Raw genomic sequence first — 24,323 nt, 5'->3', positions numbered from 1 at the left:
ATTTTGAGCCATACTGGGCGCAGCACTTAGTAACTCTAATGGCTGGGCATAGAATATATATTTGGTAAATATTTAAAATAGAGGGAAATAAAATTGTTCTCTTATCATCTTGAGTTTCTGAAACTACAGCTCGAGAAACAACACGTTCACTATATTTCCACAAATCTGAAGTGCCATTGCTTCTTAGACCCACCGTTTTTTACGTATTGCAAAGAGAGGAAAAGCTTTATCAGTTAAAATATGACACAGTGCTTCCTTATTGTGCCAATTATAAGCCACTTTGATTTCACAGATGTTAAAATGTGAAATAAATACGCATTTTAGAATAAATGAAATGCAGCGTGTTTACCTCTTCCAAAAGGTAAAGCTTTCTGCTTTTGGTTCTGATGCATTCTTAGATTAGCAAACTTCAAAATGGTCTCATTTTTAGTCTCAGCTCCTTGCATTTACACGTGGTATGCAATCATGCTCTTATGTGGGTTGAAAGGGGACATTAAATCGATTTTTCTTACGGACACAATAGTACCAAGTACTTCCCTGCACTTGAATATAGATTTAGGTAAGGGCGGATTATAAAATACTTGTCAGAGCCAAAATGATAATAGTTCTGTGATCTGTTGTTTATTACGAGATTTAAAAGAGTGAGAAATGTTTAAGGGCATTTGATGGATCTATTGTGGGTTTTTTTTATCCTCCCAAGTAGTGCTTTTTATTACTTTTGTTGTTACTGTTGTTCTATTTAATGCTTGATTGGGCTGTTTTGTGGCTCTTATTTAGGTTATTGTTAGTTCAGTAAAGCAACTGAACTGTGAGTGTCCCACTGCACAGAGAAATTAGGCATGAATAGGTTCAGGTGATGAGAGCTGCCTGGGTGAGATAGGATGTTTTCATAAAATGTAAGGTGGGAACTCATCATCTTTCCAGGCAGAAGGGAGTGTGAAGAACAGGAAAATACAGCTTCTGTGACAATCCTTTGCACATTTTTCACAGACCAGTTCTTGCTCATAATTCTACAGTTTAGGACAAGAAAGCCAGCACCTGTTTCCAGCCTGTTCTGTAGTTTCCTTCTCACATTCCTTTGGTCCGTTGGGTCATTATCTATATGCAACAGCAAGAGAGTCACCACACAGAAAGGATTTCTAAGGACTGGACTGTGGTTGGGTGGAGAGGAGTGATCCAAATCATTGCAGCTCCTGTGGGCTTCCTAACAAACATTCGGGCACCATGATCCTTGCTCCCTGCTGGGGCCCCAGGCGCGTGTCGTCGGCAGCCCGGCAGCCCTCGTGCTGGGCGGGAAGTGGGTGGAAAGCTGTTAATGTCTGGTCACTGCTAATGCACGTTTTGCCCACTGTTGTCTCCCCTGCAGTCTGAGTACCACTACGAGTACACCGCGTGTGACAGCACGGGATCCAGGTGGAGGGTCGCCGTGCCGCACACCCCGGGCCTGTGCACCAGCCTCCCCGACCCTGTCAAGGGCACTGAGTGCTGTAAGCATTCCTGCCGCTCACCTCTGGCCTCTGCCCCGAGCCTCCTGCCGTCCAAGCCAGGCCCTCTCTGACAGTGCAGCTGCCTTAAGGAATCAGATCTCTCCCCCAGTTAGTCCCCAGCCCCTTTGAGATTTGGTACAGAAATGTGATTTCATGGATGCAAACTGGGTATCTAAATTTGCTTTTCTTTTCTTTCTTTCTTTATTTCTTTCTTTTTTTTAAATTTAAATCCCATCAGGGGATAAAGTATGAGCAATTCCAGCTGTGTGCCAGTCAGCGATTTCTTTCTGTTTGCATACATTTTCTTTTGTGCCTGTGCATCTCTCTCCAGTCTGCACTTACCAGCCACAATCAGGCATTAGGAAAAGACTGTGATTTGCTTTTGTTCTTGAAAAGGAAGCCAGAGAAGATGAATTTCTGCACAGACAGACCTTTAAAATGCACTGGGCATCACTTCAGGGAACAAGAACCTTGCCCAGCTGTGGAGCTGACTGTGCGATCAGAAAAGCCGTGACTTGTCTGCAGCTCTGTCCCCACCTCTGCGACTCTGTAGTCACAATTTTCCTACAATTGGCAGCTATTTCCCCTCCACTGTTCTTCTAAGCAGTGTAAAGGGATAAAACAGGGACTAGAGTCAAGGAATACTTGGAGATTTGGAAAGGAGATTTAAATTCTTTTTTTTTTTTAATATTTATTCATTTTTGAGAGACAGAGCATGAGCAGGGGAGGGGCAGAGAGACAGGGAGACACAGAATCCAAAACAGGCTCCAGGCTCCGAGCTGTCAGCACAGAGCCTGACTCGAGGCTCGAACCCACTGAGCGCGAGATCATGACCTGAGCTGAAGTAGGACGCTTAACCAACTGAGCCACCCAGACACCCCGAGGGCATTTAAATTCTTAAAAAAAAAAAAAAACCAAAAACTTACATAGTGCCTGGTTCAGTCGGTGAGCAAATAAATGCTTGTTAAACTACTGAATGGATATTGTGAAGATCTGAGCAGGACTGAGGTGTGACTGCTGCAAACAAGTGAGCCATCTTCAGGTAACTCCGCCAGCTTAACCGAGCTCTTCTTATGTGCATGCACTGTGAACCACAGAGATATATAAGGCACAGTCTCTGCCTTCAAAAGCTTAACGTCTGGTGGAAGAAGCAGACATTCATTCCTCCATTCATTTTTTCAGCAAAACTATATGGAGCCCCTACTATGTCTGTGCCAGTTACTGAGCCACTGTCCCCAGAGGAGCTCAGAGCCTAGCAGCAGGCACACACCAATATGATGTATTCATATGAGATGACAAAGGACAGGAGGTACGTGTGCCTAGGGCTCAGGAACAGCTCGGGGAACTACTTGGGCAGAGGTTTGCAGGTGGAAGAACACCAGACACATTCAGGGAAGAACATGTGGTCTGGGGTGGAGGCAACGCATGGAAGGTGACGGTGACAGATGGGGCTGTAGTGGAGCAAAGCCTGTAGTGGGAGATCAAGCTGGAAAGTTAGGTTGAGGAAAAAATTGCAGAAGATTTTGAATGCCTGGCTGAGAGCTTAGATTCTATAACCCAAGGGGAGTGCCTGATGATCTCTTAAATAACAGGGATAATAGTACCTATCCGTGTTTTAGAAAGATACCTCTGACCACAGAATGAGCAAAAGCAGGAAACAGGGAGCTAGTTAGGAGGACTCTGTAATCATTGAGCTAACAGCCAGGAGAATCCCAACCAGCATGGTGGCAGTGGAGCCAGAAAGGAGACAGAGACCAGAGACTCAGGGAAATTCATGGCTGAAGGGCTGGGCACCGTTCAGAAGACCATGGTATGTTCTACTGGAGAGCTCTCAGAATGGCCAAGGCTGTCCCTCAGGAAACGAAACCGTCAGGGACAAGTTCACTAAAGCAGAGCTCCCACAGCCCTAAATTTTATTTTTTATTTTTTATTAAAAAAAAATTTTTTTTAACGTTTATTTATTTTTGAGACAGAGAGAGACAGAGCATGAACGGGGGAGGGTCAGAGAGAGAGGGAGACACAGAATCTGAAGCAGGCTCCAGGCTCCGAGCTGTCAGCACAGAGCCCGACACGGGGCTTGAACTCACGGACCGCGAGATCATGACCTGAGCCAAAGTCGGCCGCTCAACCGACTGAGCCACCCAGGCGCCCCAAATTTTATTTTTTAAAATAACAGCTTTATTGAGATATAATTTGTATATCATAAAATCCACCCCCTTAAAGTGTAAAGTCTAGTTTTTAGAATATTCACAGTTGTACAACCACTATCTAACTTCACAATATTTTCATCACCCCCAAAAGAAACATCATATCCGTGAACAATCTCTACCCACGTCCCCTCCCCCAAGCCCCTGGCACCATAGATCTGCTTTCTGTCTCTGTGGATTTTCCTATTTTGGACTTTCCATATAACGGGAATCATACAAGATGTTTTAAATCTTAGTGGGTCAACTTCTGGATCTTGATCCTCTGCTCCTCATTTTAGGGTGCCCACAGGCTGCCTACTCCTCCTGGTGGCAGTGGCCTCACCACCCTGCCCTTGTCCCTTCTCTGCGTTCCAGCCTTTTCTTGCAAAGCCGGGGAGTTTCTGGACATGAAGGACCAGTCCTGTAAGCCATGCGCTGAGGGCCGCTACTCCCTTGGCACGGGAATCCGGTTTGACGAGTGGGATGAGCTGCCCCATGGCTTTGCCAGCCTCTCAACCAACATGGAGATCGAGGACACCACCACCGAGTCCACAGAGAACTGCACTGCGTGAGTGCCCCCTATAGTCCCCTCCCCTGTGCTGGGCTGGGGAGGATCGAAACCAGGGAGCCAAGCAGCCAAGGGTTAGGTTGGAGCAGCTTCCCACAGGACTGTTGGACATAACGCCCACCTCAGCCCACTCTTACTGATCCAAGCTTACAGTGACTGACAGGCGTTGGTGAGGGGTAAAGAACAGGGGGAAATAGAGAGGGGTGGATACGGTGGATAAGGGTTAAATGGCCCCGTCCACTTAAAATAGAACCTAACTGGATTTCTGCCATGGGATTTTGGATCAGCAATAAGCTGCCTCAACTTGATTGCAACCCAATGTGTAAAGCGCTAGGTATCTTCCTGGCTTTGGTGCTAACTTCTAAAACTGGTCAGCTCAACCTGAGTTTTTAGATTTGAGGGAGATAGACTAGGGCCAGATCTTTGGTCAGTGGTGGGTGGGATCTTCCAAACCTCTTGAGACCCTGGTGACCAGAAAAAATTTTCTAGCTCAGAAGGAGATCTTTTCAGTACTTGAAAAGCTCAGCCCCAGGTGCTTGAGTAACTGGTGAGTGACCCTTATCATATCTTTCGATATTTAATTCCAGGGACAGGAATTAAATGATGTGCCTTCTATGTGTCAGGCACTATTCTAGATGCTTTACATATATTACTTTCTATAATTCTCTCAAGAACCCTCTGAAATTGGTTATCATTATTTCCTTTACACAAATGAGGAATTGGAGGCTTAGCAAGGTTAAGTGACTTGTCCTTTGTTACCCAGCTTAGAACTGGTGACATTGGAATTCAAACCCAGTCCCAAGCTCTCTACTGCCCCATGAAGCCACCCTCAGATAACATTTAGTGTATGCTAGGCAATGTCGGGTCCTAGGGAGGAGAAACAGAGGGGTGCACAGATGCTCTTTGTTAAATATTGACAAATAAGATGCGAGGAAAGTACCTGAAAGTTTCTTTTACCCCCAAGTAATCAAAAGGATGAAAGGAGTTAATGATTGTTTACACTTGGGTCTCTAAAACTGGGACCAATGTGTCCCGTTCCTACACTTAAAAAGAAGGCCCATTAGCGGAGCCAGGCAACAGGTATTTTATAGTCGGATTTTAATGTCACTTTAGAGTTTAATATTATGTGTCAATATCATTGGCATGACAACGTTGGCAACAGAGATAAAGCCAGGGAGGATTAAAGCTGAAAGGAGACCCATTTACGTCCTAATAGAGAATGTAATTGACTCCACCTCCCCACCCCTGCAACAAGGTGCAGGCCCGGTCACCCAATCAATTCTTACCCGCTTGAAGAAAGGGTTTCTCTCTCTGGGGACCTCACTGAGAGTCCAGAAATCATTACCTCTCAGCAAGACAGGATGTGGGCCAGTTAATAACAACTTGTGTTTCCACAGCACACACTGCTTCAGGGCCTGCATCTTAAGGCATCCAAGACATCCCTGGGAGGGGAGAAAGAATGTTTCTCCTCTGTAGAAATGGAGAGGAAATGGCCATCTAGAGAGGCTGTGTGATTTCCTCACCGCCCTCAGAAAGGCAATAATTGAGCTAGTACTGAGATGTTACCCGAACCCATGTCCACTGTCTCCAACCTGACCAGAGCCAGCCTCCCCGCTGTTCTGCCTCCGGCGCCCCCAACTCATCTCAGCCTCTGCTCCAGCCTCTGCATGCCAATGGCTGCCAGCAGCCAGACCGAAAAAACACAAGTCCAACCACCGTACTTCCCCGCTCGAAACTCCAGATTCTGTGGATTCCTGTTGCTCCTGGAATAAAATCCAATACCTTGCCGCAGCCTGCGTGGCCTGCCTGGTCTGGCCTCTGCCTTCTGCCCATTTCTCCAGCTTCACCCAAATGCCTTCCCTCTGGCTTACTGTGTTGCAGCCACGTGGCCACCATACTCCTTCCCTCCTGGGTCTTTGGACACGCTCTTCTCCAGCTCTTCTGGCTCACTGCTGCTTCACACTCAGGTCTCTGCCTGAAGGTCACTTCCTCGGAGACGCCGGCTCTGACCCCACAGATTCCCGTCACATACACACTCTTGCACCATCTTGTATTTCTCCTTATGGCACTTAGCAGACTTATTACTATGTGATCAATTGTGCGATTAGTTAAGTTTCCTAATCACTTCCATGCCTCGATTTCCTCATCCTAAAAAAACAAAACAAACAAACAAACAAAAAGTGTTAAAAATAGTATTCTTGTAGGTTGTGGTAAGGATTAAATGAGATGATCCATGTGAAGAATTCAGAGCAATCCCTGCCACTAGAAATCAATCAACACATGTTGTTATTATTGAATGTGAAATGATCTTCACCAGAGACAACTCTGACAAAACCCAGAATCGTGATGCCTTTTGCAAATGTAGCCCACTTATGGCATCCTTTTAATTATTCATCTCACTCTAGGAGTTATTTATGGAAGATGCCATGGAGCACATCAGCATTAAGCGTTGTCTCTTTTAGCAGGAGAAATCAATACCATTCGATTAGTTGGGGTGTCTGGGATGAGCTCAGTGTAGGTATTTGAGAATAACACTATTTTTTTTAATGTTTACTTATTTATTTTGAGAGAGAAAGAGCGGGGGAGTTCAGAGAGAGAGGGAGAGACAGAATCCCAAGCAGGCTGTTAGGGCAGAGCCCAATGCGGGGCTTGATCTTACGAACCGTGAGATCATAACCTAAGCAGAAATCAAGAGCTGGTCGCTTAACCAACTGAGCCACCCAGGTGCCCTGAGAATAACACTATTAAAGAACTTGAGGGGCGCCTGGCTGGCTCAGTCAGTTGAGTGTCTGACTTCAGCTCAGGTCATGATCTTGTAGTTCTTGAGTTCAAACCCTGCATGGGGCTCTTTGCTGACAGCTCAGAGCCTGGAGCCTGCTTTGGATTCTGTGTCTCCCTCTCTCTTTGCCCCTCCCCTGCTCTCTCTCTCTCTCTCTCTCTCTCTTTCTCTCAAAAATAAATAAACATTAAAAAAAATAAATAAGGAACTTGAAATACATGCTATTCTAACAAACACAGGTCCCCTTAACAGACCACTGTTAATACTTGCCTGGGCTGGTCTCAGGCAAAACAATGAAAGAGTGGGATTATCTTTGGTCACCGTTTTCTACATTAATCTATATAATTCTGAGTCCCTCCTATGTGCCAGGCACAGGGCTTGGTCCTGGGGCTACATTAGTGAGCAAGATAAGTTTGGTCTCTGCCCTTAGAGCATCTGTAAGCCAGCCAGGAAGACAGACAATTAAAGAAGAATTAAAGAAGAACTAGAATATGATCAGAAGAGGGGGCACCTGGGTGACTCGGTTCGTTGAGCATCTGATTTTGGCTCAGGTTATGATCCCAGGGGCATGGGATTGAGCCCCTTGTCGGGCTCTGTGCTGAGCCTGGAGCCTGCTTAAGATTCTCCCTCTCTCTTTCTCTCTCTCCTTCTCTGCCCCTCTCCCCTGCTCATGCTCTCTCTCTCTAAAAAAAAAAAAAGAATATAATCAGAAGAAGAAGCCGAATTGCAAATAAAGAAAAGATGCTCAGCCTCACTAATAATCAAAGAAATAAGATGTAAAGCCCAATGAGACACTGTCTCTTACTACATCACATTGGCAACAACTTTACAGTCTGACCATTCCAAATTTGGGGAGGACGTAGAGGAACAGGAACTCTCTCACGTGCTGGCGGGCGCAAGTTGGTAGCAACTACTTTGGAGACGGTATGGCAGGAGCTGGGAGAGCTGGAGGTTCACATGCCCTCTAACCCAGCGGTTGTTCTCCCAACCACCTCCCTCAGACACGCGTACGAGGAGCAGAGCAAGTGTTTCTAACAGAGTGGGTACAAGAGCAAAATACTAGAAACAACCTAAAAGTCCACCAATGAGTAATGGGTAAATAACTCTGGTAGAACCATGCAAGGCAATATTATAGAGTAGCAGAAATGAAAAAATAGCTCTGTGTGAATAGGGATGAATCCCACAATCATCATACTGAAACGAACAAAAAAAGTAAGTTTCAGCACACATAAATATGATGCCATTTACATGATGCCCAAAACCATGATCGTAGGGCATATTGTTTAGAAATACCTGCATGATTATTAAAGGATAAGGAACATGTGCAGATGGTAAGCACCATATTCTGGAAAGTTGTTACTTGGCTGAAAGGAGCAGGTGGTAGTCAAGGGTTTGAGATTAGCTGGGTGTACACCAAGGCTTCTGCTATATTGTATTTCTTAAGCAGGGTGGGGGTCTTCAATCTCTCATAGTATGTGTAAGTGAAGTAGAGGAGAGTTATGGCTACGAGAAGAGAATCTGTGAGAGCTCAGGGTACACATAGCAGAGGCCAGTAGAGTCAAGGGGGACTTCTCAGATGAGGTGACGTTATTTTAAGACATGAGGAGGAAGTAAACAGAGGGGGAGAGGAGGTAGTTTGTTCCAGGAAGAGTGAACAGCATGTGGGAATACCCAGGGGGAGGGAAAGTTTGGCAGAGAAAGCGAAAGAAATGCTGCAGGGCTGGAGTCTAGAAGGTTCTCTGGCCTTCCCTCTTCCCAGTTGCCAGTTACATGCAGCATCTAAAAGTGGGCATTTCCAGAAAAACAGGTGGGATAGATTGGATGGACTCTTGGTTTCTGAAAAACAGCAGTGTCTGCTAAATTTCGTTGACAGCTTCGGAATTAGGCAGACTTGGGTTTGAATCTCAGCCCTGCCACTTGCTGGCTGAGTGATACCGGGCAAGGTACTCACTGAGCCTCAGTTTTACCATCCATTAAGTGGGAATGAATGGAAATCATGAATATAAAACGTGTAGTTCAGTACCTGGGAGGAAGACAGGTGGGGGTACACCTACCTGTCTTCCTCATGTCGGCTGTATCTCCAGCCTCCTTGATCCAGAGGTCATCCTTTACTGAGCATGTTTGTGACTAAATTCCCGTTTGCGAGTCACGAGTCTGGAATTCCACCGAGACCCAGCAGGACATGAGACCTGCACTTCCCACAAAGCATGATGGGCCGTGCGCCTGCCAGTGAACTTGGCTCTCGTTCCCTCACAGGTCCAAGTGGGTTCCCCTGGGTGACTACATCTCCTCCAACACGGACGAATGCACAGCCACGCTGATGTATGCTGTCAACCTGAAGCAGTCTGGTTCCGTCAACTTCGAGTACTACTACCCAGACTCCAGCATCATCTTCGAGTTTTTTGTAAGCCCCTGGCCATGGGGGAGGCTGGGAGGTAAAGGCTCTCCAAGGCTCAGATTCATTTACAGGATCACAAGCACATTTCCGGTTGGGGATTTTCCACAGTTGTCTTCCCTCTGGAGAGAACTATGGACAAATGGGCTGAGACTTCAAGATGTGGGGAGAAAGGCAGAAGTTCGGGGACTCTGCAGGGGCAGGAGACCCTAGGCATTCCGCCTGCTCAGACATGAAAACAGCATGTAAAGGCTTCTGAGTTATGAGTTATTTTTTCGGTGTTGATGCATTGCCTTTAAAAAAAAATTTTTTTTTAATGTTTATTTACTTTTGAGAGAGACAGAGCGTGAGCAGGGGAGGGGCAGAGAGAAAGGGAGACACAGAATCAGAAGCAGGCTCCAGGCTCCGAGCTGTCAGCACAGAGCCCGATGGGGGCTTGAACCACGAACCATGAGACCATGACCTGAGCCAAAGTCAGATGCTTAACCTACTGAGCCACCCAGGCACCCCTGCTTTGACATTTTGTGTGTATAACTAGCTCTTGCCCTGCTTCAGGACTCGTGTTTTGAGCTCAGTCCCCAAAGGAAACTGGAAACTCTTCCCCCATAAGAAGAGCCCTCTGGAAGGCTGTTGCAGCATGGGGGGGTGAAGAACCCATTTTCTTGGAAAGCTTTGACTCTGTCCCCAAACTCTTGCCGCCTCAGGTTCAGAATGACCAGTGCCAGCCCAACGTGGATGACTCCAGGTGGATGAAAACCACAGAGAAAGGGTGGGAATTCCACAGTGTAAGTATCATACCAGCCTTCTTGGAGCCTTTCCTGGGGATACCAGAAAAGGGATCAAGGGCTTTTCTTCCAAGGACAGTTTCCTCCTGGTCTGGGCTTCCCACCCCTCTGTCCCTAGAAGGCAGGGGTCTGACATGATGAGGATGCCATAGTTTCTGTCCTCTTGAGTTGACAGAATATGGGTGTGGGCGACTTGCTCCCATGGCTCGACCCCAAGGACCAGCAGCTTCGCAGGGTTAAGGGCCAGGTCTTCTGGGGATACACAGAACCAGAGAAGAGTGAGGGAAGTCCACTCACCCTCCTGTCAGCACCTTCAGGCTCCTCCATGGGTCTTACCTTGGAGATACTCGTGGTATATGTGGGTGAGGGAGAGGCCATGAGGGTTGTAAGAGGAGGCTTCAAGGCAGAGAGGAGCTAAGCTGATCTGGGAGGAAGGGCAGAGCTGAGGAAGTTGAGGGAAGGGATCAGAAGAGGTGCCTCCACGCAGACAGTAAGGGGAAGGATCCCCACAACAGGCTAATCCGATGGATTAGGGATATCCATCTCAGCAGCTAAATGAACTTCCTGTTTGCGGTTTCTAGGTCGAGCTAAACCGAGGCAATAATGTCCTCTATTGGAGAACCACAGCCTTCTCAGTGTGGTCCAAAGTTTCCAAGCCCGTGCTGGTGAGAAACATCGCCATAACAGGTACCAAGGGGGAGTTGGGTCCGGCATCTGCTGCTGATTTCCTAACTCTGTGGGGGGGGGGGGGGGTGCTGGTGAGGGCCGGTGTCCAGGCCTCAGTCTCTAGGCTCAACCGTTGCTTTTCTATGTTGTTCATCCTCCCTAGGAGTGGCCTACACTTCAGAATGCTTCCCCTGCAAACCTGGCACATATGCAGACAAGCAGGGCTCCTCTTTCTGCGAACTTTGCCCAGCCAACTCTTACTCAAATAAGGGAGAGACTTCCTGCCACCAGTGTGACCCTGACAAATACTCAGGTGATGTTTCTGAGGGTGGGTAGAGTTTGGTGGAGGTGGGGAGGGGGTGATAACCAACAAACATGGGGAGAAAACAGGAAGGAGAGCATCCTTCTGACCATGCTAAAGATGATGCTTCTTAAACCCTGGTTTCCTGGACACTGGAAGAGCCTTGCTGATCCACACTCCACTGATCACTCTGGAAACAAAAATGAAATCATCCAACAAGTAATTATTGAGCCCCTACTATGTGCCAGGTCCTAGGTGCTTGGAATACACCAGTGAACAAAATCGACAAAGCTCCCTGTTTTCATGGAATTTACATTCTGGTGGGGGGGGGGGCGGGGGAGGCAGACAATAAACAGTAATGATAATAAATATATAATAAATTATAGTACATTAGACAGTAAAACGTGCAGGGGGCTGTGGCAAAAAGAAAAAGCAGTTCAGGGTTACAGGGATTAGGAAAGTTGGAGAAAGGGGTTGCAATCTTTTTATTTTTTTCCTAAGCAGTGAAATTTGTAGACACGAAACCTTATATAAGATTACAGTTGGGGTGCTTGAGTGGCTCAGTCATTTGAGCATCTGACTCTTGACTTCGGCTCAAGTCATGGTCTCATGGTTCACAGGTTCGAGCCCCGCGTTGGGCTCTGCGCTGACAGTGCGGAGCCTGTTTGGGATTCTCTCTCTTTCTCCTTCTCTCTGCCCCTCCCCTGCACTCATGCTGTCTCTCTCAAAATAAATAAACATTAAAAAAAGATTATAGTTATAAATAATAGATACTGTAAGTAAAAGGTATATGTTTATATATTTTAATTCATAACAATTATTATCAAAGTTAATTTAGAAGAGCCATGAGGCTGTATTGATGAGCAAAACATTTTGATAGCAAGGGCTAAAGATGGAAGTTACAATCTTTTTACTACTTTTAGCAGCCTGAGCATCCATTGAATTCAAGGGAGGCCTTTTCAGGAAATCCAGGGTTCCTTGGAACATAGTTTAAAAACGAGTGTTCTGAGGGAAAATAAGGGGACAGGTGTAGCAGGCTGTTGCTAGTCTCTGAGTAGCTTCCTAAAGCATCACAACTTGAGAAACAGAACTGGTCATTTGAGGGAGTCCCAGGGTAGCAGGGCTATGGTGTAAGGTGGGCAGTCTCCCCAGAGGACCCTCTGCTCAGGCACCGCAGGCATTGGCACACCGGCCAATCTCTAAGACAGGTTCTAAACAAATAAGCCGGGAGGGAGAAGGAGTCCCTTCGCTTTCCCTACAAACACTCATAATTATTCCAGTTTCCTTTTCTTACCCAGACTCACATACACACCCAGCTCAAGGCTCTCTCTCAAGCAGACACTCAAACCTGTCCACAGACACACCCTTCAGCAGGTGTTACACTATGTGTTTGCTCGGCCAAGACGAGCCACTGACCATGTGAACCGCTTGTTTTTTACACTATTCCTAAAACAACAGTCCTGTTTATCTACACAGATCTTGCCAAATGAGTATAGTTTTCAGCAAGAACAGGAATGTTGAGATCTTGAGGGATGTTTTAATCCATAAGTCTAAATTCCTGTTTTTCCACTTGCATTTCTCATTCTCCTTCCCTGCTCTATCAATGGCAGCCTTTGTTGGTCTTAGTCTCCAGCTGCCTTTCCAGCCCAGCAGCTGTACAAGAGTTTGAATGGCAAGGTGGCTCTAGAGAAACCGCCCGGGAATGTTTTGATCAACTCTGTATGTAAACTGATTGTCATCCAGACAACTGTTACGAAAGTGTTCGGTTGGGAGTCTGAGTTTTTGAACTTTTGCCACCAGGTTCTCAATCCACCTCTTTGACTAGAAAGTGAGTTTTTACAATGACTTGACTCTTCCAGAATACAGGGTCAGTGGGAGGCTGGGGAAATGCAGAGAGAGACAGAGAGAGACAGAGAGAGAGAGGCGGGGGTGGGGGTGGGGGAGAGATCAGAGCCTATGATGGACTGTGCGTAAAGGGAGGTCAGAAGACCCTGTGAACATTTAGTCATCTATTTACAACTAAGTCCTGAGTGCCAGCCAGGTGCCAGGGCTTGGGCTTGGTGCTAGAGTTGGAGCTGGTGCCTACCCTCTACCTTATGTCGGAAAGTAGGAACGCCATTATAGGAACACCTGAATTTAGTAACCCCATGGTGCAGTAGCTGCTGGGATAGGAGCTCTGAGTGTAGCACACGGTAGAGGCAAAGAAGAGAACTGGTCAGTCCTTTACTGTGGAGACAGGAAAGGGTTCAGTGGCTGTGGTCTTGAAAGATGAGTTGGTGATTTGATGGATGTTCTAGAAGTGTAGCCAAAGCCAGAAGGCTCAGGGATCTTGAAGAAACTTGGCATGGCAGGAACTGACTTGGAGAGACCTAGCATCCAAGGCCAAGAGGTGGGCAGGCAACAGGCCATCCACCAGCCCTTCTGTGCCATCACTAAACATTTGAGATTTGATCCTATCAGCAGGGATGGGGTGGGGGGGGCATTAAAGAATTTTAGCTGGGGAGTAACATGATCTGGCTTGTGGTTTTGAAGGACCACTCTAGCTGCCATTTGGAAAATGGACGAGGAATGGAACAACTGGAGGTGGACGCCACAGGCCAGAGATTTTGCAACAGGCATCATTGCCGGTATCCAGGACCTACACTAGGAGCTGATGGGCCTGTATCTGTTAAGGACAAAGACTTGACTAAACGCATCTTTCTTATTGATAACTAAAATTTGATCATTAAGATGAATTCCTTTGTGTTACATTGAATATTAGGGACTTATTTCCTAGTAGAACAGCTTTGGGTTTAAGAGCATGGACTCCAGAACTAAATTACTAAAGTTCAAATCCCTGCTCCACCACTTACTAGCTCTGTCACCTGGGGCAAGTCCCCTGTCTGTGCCTGAGTTTCCTCATGTATAAAATGGGAGTGGCAATAATCCTATCTACCTCATAGTGTTATTGTGTGGATCATTTGATTACTACAGATAAAGGATTTGGAACAGTGCCCGGTATGTAGTAAGCACGTATTTTATCATAGCTGACCCTTGAACAACATGGGGACAAGGGGTACCCACCTCCCAGGTAATCAGAAATCCACATGTAACTTTTGAGTCTCCAGAAACTTAACTACTAATGACTGGAAGCCTTACTGCTAGCAAAAACAATTGATCAACACATATTTTGTATGTTTTGTGTATTATATACTGTATTCTTACAGTAAAAGAAGCTGGAGGAAAAATGTTATTAAGAAAACCACAAGGAAATCTACTCCTGAAATCATTGTTGTACCATATGCTAACTAACTTGGATGTAAATTAAAAAATAAATAAAATATTAATAAAAAAAGAAAACCACAAGGAAGAGCAAACACGTTTACAGTATATATACTGAATATACTGAATATATACTGAATATATATATATATATATATATATATATATATGTATGTATAAACCCAGTCTGCATATAAGTGGACCTGTCTGGTTCAAACTTGTGTTGTTCAAGGGTCAACTGTGTTCATTTTCGTCAAGGCTAGTCCCAGCTGTCTTCGCTTAATATGAAAGTACTTTTAGCATAGGTAACAACAGTAACACGTCACTTGGATGGTACTTTACAATTTACCAAACATTTTCTCATGTATTACTCACAGCAGAGTGCAGGACTGATCTCCCTGTTTATAAATGAACAAAGGGCAGCACAGAGAATTCGAGGGATTTGCCCAGAGTCTGAAGTGGGGTCTGACCTGGGCCAAGCATTCATTAGATGCTTGAACCTTCAGGGGAAATGTTTTCCTGTGATGCAGTGGATCAGGATGACAAGACCTTGTACTCCTAGAGGTGGGGAGAAGGTCCTGGAAGGAGGTGGGAGGCTCAAAGAGAGGAACTGGAGTCCCCATGATAAACTTTATCTTCTCACAGTTTTGCCCTGGGGCCAATGCTATAGGAATCACTTTTCACTCCCTCACCAACCATCTAGGCCGATCTTTCAAACTTGACTAGTACCCAACTTAAACACTTTGATGAAACCTGAGCTAGGGAAGTAAGGTCCGTCTCAGCATTTGGGTTAATCATTTCTTAAAACTACCTTAGCAGTTGTCAGTGTGTAAACAGCTGGACCCTTTTTGCTGAAACCTGGAGCTAGGGCATCAGGTTGAGCAAATATTTGACAAACAGAGAAAAGTCCTTGTGCAGAATGTACTTTCTTCCATGCAACTTGCAATTTGCTAGACCCAGTATGCAAGGTCCTGGGAATTGGTGTGTTTTCAGCATCTCCCCCCAAATTTCTCCTGGCCCAGTTTGTCAAAAGCAGGAGTCCCTGGATCTCTCTGTGCTGAATGAGGCCTTCTGCTTGTTAGCCAAGTCAATGAGCTGAGAAGACTCCAGCTGTCTTTCAGGCAGTATTTCCCTCTTGCCCAGACTAATAAGACGGGGACAGAAGAGGTGTGAGAATGCGTGGTTGAGGAAGCTCCCCAGGGCAGGCCAAGGAAGCTGTAACTAGGAGATTCTCTGATCTAGGAACTCATTTGGTGCCTTGGAAAGAAGAAGGGATCAGTTGGGAAATAAGCCTTCACTGGGAAAGAGAGAAAGAAATTCCTCAATCCTTATTTAAAATCCCATGACAGTTACCAGATAGAAATCATTCGCACAAACCCAGGTAATAATAGTTACTAGCATTTAGTGAATCCCTACTTACGATGTGCCAGGGATGTGCTGGCTCCAGTGAGGTGGATATTATTATTCCTGCTCTACAGATGAGAGCACTAAGCCTCAGGTTCAGTAACTTGCCTGAAGTGACACAGCTGGTAAATGAAGCAGGATCTGGGGTGCCTGGGTGGCTCAGTAGGTTACGCGTCTGACTTCAGCTCAGGTCATGATCTCAGGGTTTGTGGGTTCGAGCCCCGCATCAGGCTCTGTGCTGACCGCTCAGAGACTGGAGCCTGCTTCGGATCTGTGTCTCTGGCTCTCTTTGCCCCTCCCCCTCTCATGCCATGTCTCTCTCTTTCTCTCTCTCTCAAAAATAAATAAACATTTAAAAAAAATGTTTTTAAAGAAATAAAGCAGGATCCAAACCCAGATCTGTCTAACTTAAAATCTCAGTCCACTCTATCACACAGCCTGTCAGATAACATATAGAGTGAGGAGGTCTCACTTGTATTAAATGTTTACCTGCAGGTGACAACAATAGTCACTGTAGAAATGATGGAGACAGGTGTAGTGGTAGTATTGTACTGGCACTCTATAAAGCCATGACTTTTATTTTGGGGAAGTAAAGTCCCTGGAAATTTTTAAAAATTTATTTTCAAAAGTTATGTATATTTTTCTGGATAGAAGAAACAGGTCTTTTTGCAAATTCTCAACATGTTTGTAATTCAGAAAAGGTGAAATTCATTGTTTCAAAGAGGGATACACCGAAATAGTTCTTGCTATCGAGGCACTCATAGGGTTAAAGCAAACTGACATACAGAGAGTAGAATAAATAAAATGATAGTTAAGACGGTTTTTATTAGGAACAGGTCAGGGTTAGAGATGGCACCAGGATGTTTGGGGGTAGGGAAAGTGGAAAGAGCTCTATATCTTTTTTTTTTTAAATGTTTATTTATATTTGAGAAAGAGAGAGAGTGAGCGCAAGCAGGGCAGGGGCAGAATCTGAGGAAGGCTCCAGGCTCTGAACTGTCAGCACAGAGCCCGACATGGGTCTTGAACTCAGGAACCGTGAGATGATGACCTGAGCTGAAGTCAGATGCTTAACTGACTGAACCACCCAGGCACCCCAAGAGCTCCATGTCTTAAGTGGAGTCAGAGGAAATTATCAGCTCATTTGTGTAGGATGGTTGCATGGAAAAGGGAAAACAGGATGCGGGTTTCAGGAACTTACGTTAATGGCGGTTAACCTGTAAGATGCTCTTTCTAGCTAGTCGCCCTCCTCACTGGTCCCCTGGCCGGTCCCCTTCTCTCTGCCCCTCCCCACCGTGCGGGCCCAGTGGCTTCTCATAGCTCTAGGGAGAGGTGCAAAGGGGGTATCTAAGCAGGGCTTTAGGGACCGGAAGTGAAACAAAGGGAAGGGTGGGTATGCAGGGTGTTCTACTCCCATCAGTACCTGTGTTGTGCTATACCCCTGGGTCTTAGAGGTCACAGGTCATGAGCAAGTGGGCAAGAGCTCTGCTTTCTTATATAACTTCAACTATTTGTCCTTACTTTTCCAACTTAGAAAAAGGATCTTCCTCCTGCAAAGTACGCCCAGCCTGCACAGACAAAGACTACTTCTACACTCACACAGCCTGTGATGCCAACGGAGAGGTGGGTAGCGTGATCTTGGAGCCCCTTTGTCCCAGATAGTTCCTTTGCCTGCTCCTTGGGCTTTACCACATTTGGAGTTCCAGAGGTCAGCGAAGCTGGCACCAGAGAAAACCCCACAGACCTCCGCAGTGACCCTGGGGCCAAGGGGGGAAGCAAAACAAGACGGCCTCATTCATTTTCAGGTCAGAGACTCGTTTTTGCCCCATTTGTTCCGCTCCTTAGTTACATGTGCTCTGTTGCAAAAAGCCATTTCATTTTCTTTTGCTTGGTTTCTTCCATTTGCTTATTAGCCCCTCTGGGCAATGACTGCCTGTCCATGCACACTTATTTCCTCATGGAACTCATCAGACTTGTCCCCTTGGTGCTGCTTTTGTGGGCTGGCAAAGGGAATTGATTCCTACTTCCTGGCTCACTGGAGAATGGCCTGACTGTTCGGTCTTTGCTGGTTCCCTCTTTCCCCCAGGCTTTCTGCCTCAGAAAGACTTTCCTTTGTAGTCTGCATCGCCACTGAGTCAGCAGCCGTGTTTTGAATATTAATGCAGTGCCAGGCTTGGTGCTCAAGTTGGGGACTCTGCGGTGACAGAAGTGCCTGCCCTCGGGGAGCTCACAGTCCTAAGAAAGAGGGTGAGGGAGGAGAACAGGGCCTGACCAAAGCAAGAAGAAAGATGCGCAGGGCCCTGGGAGAAACCAGGAGAGGAGTGACCAGGACTTGGGGGTCCAGGAAGGCCTTTCAGCGGTCATGTGTTCATTTCAACAGTCAGTCATGGTGCTAAGCACTCCGTATACAACAGTCAACCAAACAGAGGGAACATCTACTCTTATGGAACTTAATTCTTGCTGGGGCACAAGTGGAGAGAGAGAGAGACAACAGATGAACAACAAATTAGACTATATCAGTAAGTGGAGGGAAAAAAAAATAAAAGATTAGGAGACAGAGAATGACAGAGGGTGGAGATACTATTTTAGAGAGGGTCGGGATGACATTTGAGGAGGTGACATTTGAACAGAGACCTGAGTGAGATGAGTGGGGGCCCCAGCGCTTTCCAGGCAGAGGGCACAGCAGGTATGGAGGTCCTAAGACGATTTGTCTTAGATTAGACGTTCTAGATGAGTTGTCTGTATCTGTATCCCTAAACCACAGCCTCTCAGGCAGAGAGAATGAGAAGTTGGGAAATCTGCATTCAGCATTAAGCATGTGCATGGTTCTTAGGGTGCATAGGTGTTTGCCGGCTGGATGGCTGGATAGATTCTCCTTTTGCCAAATAAGCACGGGATAAAGTCTGGTCCTTAGCAGTGGCTGTTTTTCATAATCATCTCCTACTCTCCACCCTCCCCCACCCCTTTCTTCATGTTTGGAGCATCATTCCCTTGCCCAACAGCCAAGGGAGAATGGCTGCACATATCATCAGTTGTACCTTACATTCAGTTCTGCAGTGTTTGGGGTTCTGTATGACCTTGAAAAAATTATTTTCATTTTATTGGCATCAGTTGACTCACTAATTAAATGAGGACACTTAATCCTGCTCCTCTTCTCCCCGCTTGGCATAACATATGACTGAATGTGGCTCTTTGCTTCCTTCTGCCCCAGTCTCTCCCCTCCCAGGCCCAGGCCAAGGCCCTCTAAATCTGTAGTGAGCTCTGCTGCCTGCCAGCCTGGCTGTCTGCCCTTGCCTTTGGATGCTCAGTAGGGCCAGAACCAGTGCTCCGCCTTAGCAGCCCAGCTAAGGCTCAGGGGAGGAGCCCTGAAGCGTGAGTGCACACGAACATGGGTTCATCAGGAATGCTTTACAGAACTCTTGTGATTTGTGCCTCATGCCCACACTGGTTCTGCTGAGTCTCATGATTTCACTTTGCCTTCTAAACTGTATTTTTAAAAATATTTTTTAGAGTTTATTTATTTTGAGAGAGGGAAAGAGAGAGCACATGCAGGGGAAGGGCAGAGAGAAGGAGAGAAAGAATCCCAAGCAGACTCTGTGCTATCAACCCAGAGCCCTACGTGGGGCTCCAACTCATGAGATCATGACCTGAGCTGAGACCAAGAGTTGGACACGTAACCCACTGTGCCACCCAGGTGCCCCTAAACTGTATTTAAAAAAAATGTTTTTTTTAACGTTTATTTATTTTTGAGACAGAGAGAGACAGAGCATGAACGGGGGAGGGTCAGAGAGAGAGGGAAACACAGAATCTGGAACAGGCTCCAGGCTCTGAGCTGTCAGCACAGAGCCCAACACGGGGCTCGAACCCACGGACCGTGAGATCATGACCTGAGCCAAAGTTGGACGCCCAACCGACTGAGCCACCCAGGTGCCCCTAAACTGTATTTTTAAATCAAGGGCTGTAACTCGTAACTCGAGCTGACTCGCATGATTGCCCTGGTGACCTCTGCCGTGCCTCGGCGGTTTCTCAGGGACTAGATTGGCCAATTCACTGGGGCTGCTGCATGTGCTGCTCTAAGGGATGGCCCAAATCAGTCTTCCTGCTCCCCAGACCCTTCTCTCCATGAGACTCAAGGGGACAGGCTGAGAGCGCCTAGGTTAGAGCACAAGCCGAGGGCTCTGGCCATTAGCTGCTCTTCCAAGGGAGGAATCTCTTCACAGCTGAGCTGAGCAGGGAGAGGAGGAGCTCTAGCACTCACTGTCAGCAAAGACAGCACAGGTTCCTTTTAAGACTTGTCACTTCTTATCCTGAATAGAATGGAAAGATGCCTTATTCATCCACCTTTTCACATATATGGTAGTGCTGCACAGATTATCACATCAGCGTAATCCACAGAAGTACTTTTTGTCTCTGACTCAGCCCAAGGACCACATAGGAGGCTTGGAGCTGCTGAACCAGGAGCTTCCTGTAGGTCAACCCCTCTTCTGTATAGATGCCTCCATCAGAAGAGTAGGGATGGCCCTAGTGAATGACAGATACAATGCTTCCCTTCCCCACTGATGTGATAGCTGACCATTCCTCTTCCCTCCTCCCCAGCTTTATTGAGATGGAATTGACATATAACATTGTGTAAGCTTAAGGTGTACAGTGTGTTGATTTGATGTATTTGTATATTGCAAGATGATGACCACCATAGCATTAATTAATACCTCCACTATATCACTTAATTAATATTAATATCAATTAATTAATTGATTATATCAATATTAATATCAATCAAATAATTAATATCAATTAATTAATATATTAATTGATACCTCCACTATATCACTTAATTACCCTTTTTATTTTTGCAGTGAGAACATTTAAGATCTACTCCCTTGGCGACTCTCAAGTATATACAGAAATACAGTACTACTAACTGTAACCACCTTGATGCACCTTAGATCCCCAGAACTTATTGGTCTTATAACTACAAGTTTATACCCTTTGGCCAACATTGTCCCTTCTGCCTTGATGTCTCAGAGAACACAGTAGCCATAGATTGTTATTATGTGATTGTTGCCCTTGCTAGATGGTGAGCACCTTAAGGGCAGGGGGCCATGTCTCATTCATCTCTGAGCCACCAGGTCTGGCACACAGATGTATTAGGCTTTCTAAAATGTCTATTGAGTAAATGAAAAGGCAAAGAAAATACTTGGAAGACAAATTGGACACCCCTTTCTATGTTTTGGGGTTTTCATCAGCTACTTTTCCCGTGACCTTAGTAGTGATAAGATTCTACATTGGAATCAGAGCTTTTTCTGGAGACAGCTGGTCCTCCCATGACCATTCTTTCTGTCACACAAGTCCTCATTAAGTATTTCCCTCTTCATCCAGTCAACATTCAGCAAATATTTGTCGAGCACAACCATGTGCCAGGCTCTGGGCTAGGGTCATGGGAGGCACTGGTAACCAAAACAAGTTCCCCACCCTGGTGGAACTTTCGTTATAGCCCAGAGTCCTCCCACCTCACCCCATTCTCGAGATAAATTCCTAAAGATGTGCCAAATGCCACACAGGCTGAGCGTTCTTAATCCATTTCTGCAGACACAGCTCATGTACAAATGGGCCCAGCCGAAAATCTGTGGTGAAGATCTCAAGGGGGCCGTGAAACTGCCCGCTTCTGGCGTGAAGACCCGCTGCCCACCCTGCAACCCAGGCTTTTCCAAAACCAACAACAGCGCCTGCGAGCCCTGCCCTTATGGCTCTTACTCCAACGGCTCTGGTAACCTCTTTATCTGCATTCTACCCATTCCCACATCACCCACATGGGTGGTCAGCTGAATGTGCCTTCTGTCCTTCCAAGGACGCAGTAAGGACTGGGCCACTCTGTGGACTAAGTTCAGGAGCAGAGAGGGCAGGGTGGGACCTGTCTGCAGGTCAGAGTCATACTTGAGAACTGCCTGCCTTCCTCCCTATTCCAACTGCGAATGTGACTCGGACTTGAAGTACCCAGTCCTCACCACAGAGACTGCTAGCATGCAGCAGGGATGCTAACCAGAAGGTCTGGGAAGCTGGGATGGCCAGCTTGACACAATCAGAGCCATAAGCCATGCTGCAGAAAGGAGTTGGGAGGATTTGTGTGCCTATTCATGTAAATGCATTTACTGATAATAATGTGACAAATAATATGAACTACATGCATCAGACTAGGAGACACATTTAAGTCTCAAAATGAAGAACTTGGTGAGCAAGGAGGACAGCTGGAGTTTTGGAATTCAGGGTCAGAATTTACGTCCTCAGTTTGTTAAATACATTGTCAGAATGTTTTTGAGTCAACTCGATATAACCGTGCTATGGTGCTCAGCATCACCCTCCTTTGGCTGCCTGCCCTTGTCGCCACTTAATCTGTGTGACAGCAGCTCTGGTCAGGGTGGCCGCGGCCTCCCCGCTGAAGGTGTGGATCTTGTGGTTACCCCAGATTGCACCCACTGCCCAGCCGGGACTGAGCCTGCTGTGGGATTCGAATACAAATGGTGGAACACGTTGCCTTCAAACATGGAAACCACCGTTCTCAGTGGGATCAACTTTGAGTACAAGGGCATGACCGGTAAGTGCGTCCCCACTTACTGTGAGCTGTCGGCTCCCTGCTCGCCCTACAGGGGCTCCTCCACCTCACATTTCTTCATAATAGTGATGTCTACAACGAAATGAGCTATTCATGCCATGCATTCTCTCTAAAGTTCCACTCCTTGCAGACATTTATCTTCCAAAACTTAGTTTTAGAGACAAAGCCAGAACTAGAAGCAAAGTGCACACTCCAAAGAGCTTGCTCTGAGAGTTTCAGGGGCTTTGACCCAAGTAGCAGGATAAATAACATGACTTGGTTGGGTTAGTGGTTCTGGATGCCTCAAAGGACAGTGTTCTCTCAGCATGTCATCTGGTGTACGCTTGCCCTTCATCTGAGACCACTGGGGTGTTAACTCTCCCCTCTCTTTTTCCAGGCTGGGAGGTGGCTGGTGATCACATTTATACAGCAGTTGGAGCTTCAGACAATGACTTCATGATTCTCACTCTGGTTGTGCCAGGATTCAGGTGAGGAATACAAAACCCAGGGGAATCCCACACCACCTTGGCCACAATCAAGTCCCACATAGCTTAGAAGGTTGTAGAGGAGAGGGCTTCTGGCATACAGAAGTATGAGTTCAGAATAGAGGAGAGCAATGGTAATGGTCTGACAAAGATAATCTGAATGCTAATATGGCTTCTTAGTTGCTGCCCATGCTGGCGGACCTACTGGTCGCGCTCCCTCTCATCTGGCTTCTCTCATCTATTGGCCACGTGCTACTCAAATTCTTCCTCCTGGGGGCGCCTGGATGGCTCAGTTGGTTAAGCATCCAACTCTTGGTTTTGGCTCAGGTCATGATCTCATCTCATAGTTGGTGGGTTCAGGCACCACATGGGGCTCTGTGCTGTCAGAGAAGAGCCTGGTTGGGGTGCTCTTTCCTCTCTCTCTCTGCCCCTCCCCCACCGCACATGTGCGCACACACTCTCTCTCAAAATAAATAAAAATAAATTTGTCCTCCTCACGGCATCTAGATAAAATGTTACCAAAAACAAAACAAAACAAATCAAAAAACCAAAAACGCTTTTAAAAAGGAGAGCCAGAAATACCCATAGACAGTTCATCTTTATTTGGGGTAAGAAGACTGAGATGGATTGTTCTCATTGTCATATTGATCCCCATATCCCAAGAAGACCTAGGACATTAAGCAATTTGTTTGCCATTAAAAAAATATATATATACTACAGGCAGTGTGGTACAGTGGAAAGAACAATAGGCTGAAGACAGGACACTTGAACTTTGCCAATTATTGGCTTTGTGAACTTGGAAAAGTCACCATGCTCCCCCTATAGGCTTCAGACTCTTCATCTGTAAAACAAGTCACATTCTGTGACTTTGGACTAACTCAGGTTGAGATGATTCTTCCAGCCCAGTGGTTGGCACAACTGTATAGACGGGAGCTGGGACTGATGGTACTTAGAATACGAGCAAATGACCAAAGCCAAAAGAAAAGCCATAAAAGGATTTCCAAAGCCAAAGTGAATTCTTGTACCCATATGTGCTTTCAGGATAGGGGGGGTACCACTGAAGAGGTTCCCTATTTCCAGTCTGTCTTCTCCACTACCTTCTTCAAACTCCCTCCTTTCCATCCCTGGCACAGTGCTCAGCCCACAGTGGTTGCTCAAAAGGTATTCATTTCCTTTCCCTTAATTTACACTACTCAGAGATGAGCAGTTATATCCCATTTGCAAGGTGATCAAAATTTTTAGGCTTTTTGGGGGGATAACATTCCTAAAAGTACGTATCAATTTTCAAATCTGATTGCTATGGTAAAGTCCTTCCTCAAATCACCCACTCACCACCACCCCTTACCTGCCCCCTTGGGCATGGATCTCTTTCCCAAAAGAAGGACCAGACTAAAAACTTGGCTTGAAGAGATGATAAATT

At 46.2% G+C, this 24,323-nt stretch overlaps 1 protein-coding gene across 2 annotated transcripts in view; it reads left to right on the top strand.

Annotated features, from left to right (window-relative positions):
* Positions 1–24,323, top strand: part of ELAPOR1 (endosome-lysosome associated apoptosis and autophagy regulator 1) — a 73,444-nt gene that overhangs the window by 34,965 nt on the left and 14,156 nt on the right. For both annotated transcript variants that reach the window (XM_047085588.1, XM_047085589.1), the window contains exons 2-11: positions 1,367–1,487; positions 4,049–4,241; positions 9,277–9,424; positions 10,120–10,200; positions 10,782–10,887; positions 11,030–11,179; positions 17,364–17,452; positions 21,419–21,596; positions 22,293–22,421; positions 22,816–22,906. In XM_047085588.1, the coding sequence (XP_046941544.1) occupies positions 1,367–1,487; positions 4,049–4,241; positions 9,277–9,424; positions 10,120–10,200; positions 10,782–10,887; positions 11,030–11,179; positions 17,364–17,452; positions 21,419–21,596; positions 22,293–22,421; positions 22,816–22,906 (1,286 nt within the window). The remainder of the gene's footprint in view (positions 1–1,366; positions 1,488–4,048; positions 4,242–9,276; positions 9,425–10,119; positions 10,201–10,781; positions 10,888–11,029; positions 11,180–17,363; positions 17,453–21,418; positions 21,597–22,292; positions 22,422–22,815; positions 22,907–24,323) is intronic.

Source organism: Lynx rufus, unplaced genomic scaffold, assembly GCF_022079265.1.
Source record: "Lynx rufus isolate CCGP_SWC_20201006 ecotype Redwood Valley unplaced genomic scaffold, mLynRuf1.p SCAF_2, whole genome shotgun sequence".
NCBI lineage: Eukaryota > Metazoa > Chordata > Mammalia > Carnivora > Felidae > Lynx > Lynx rufus.
The sequence above is the reverse complement of the archived record's forward strand: the minus strand, read 5'-3'. Positions and strand labels throughout refer to the sequence as shown.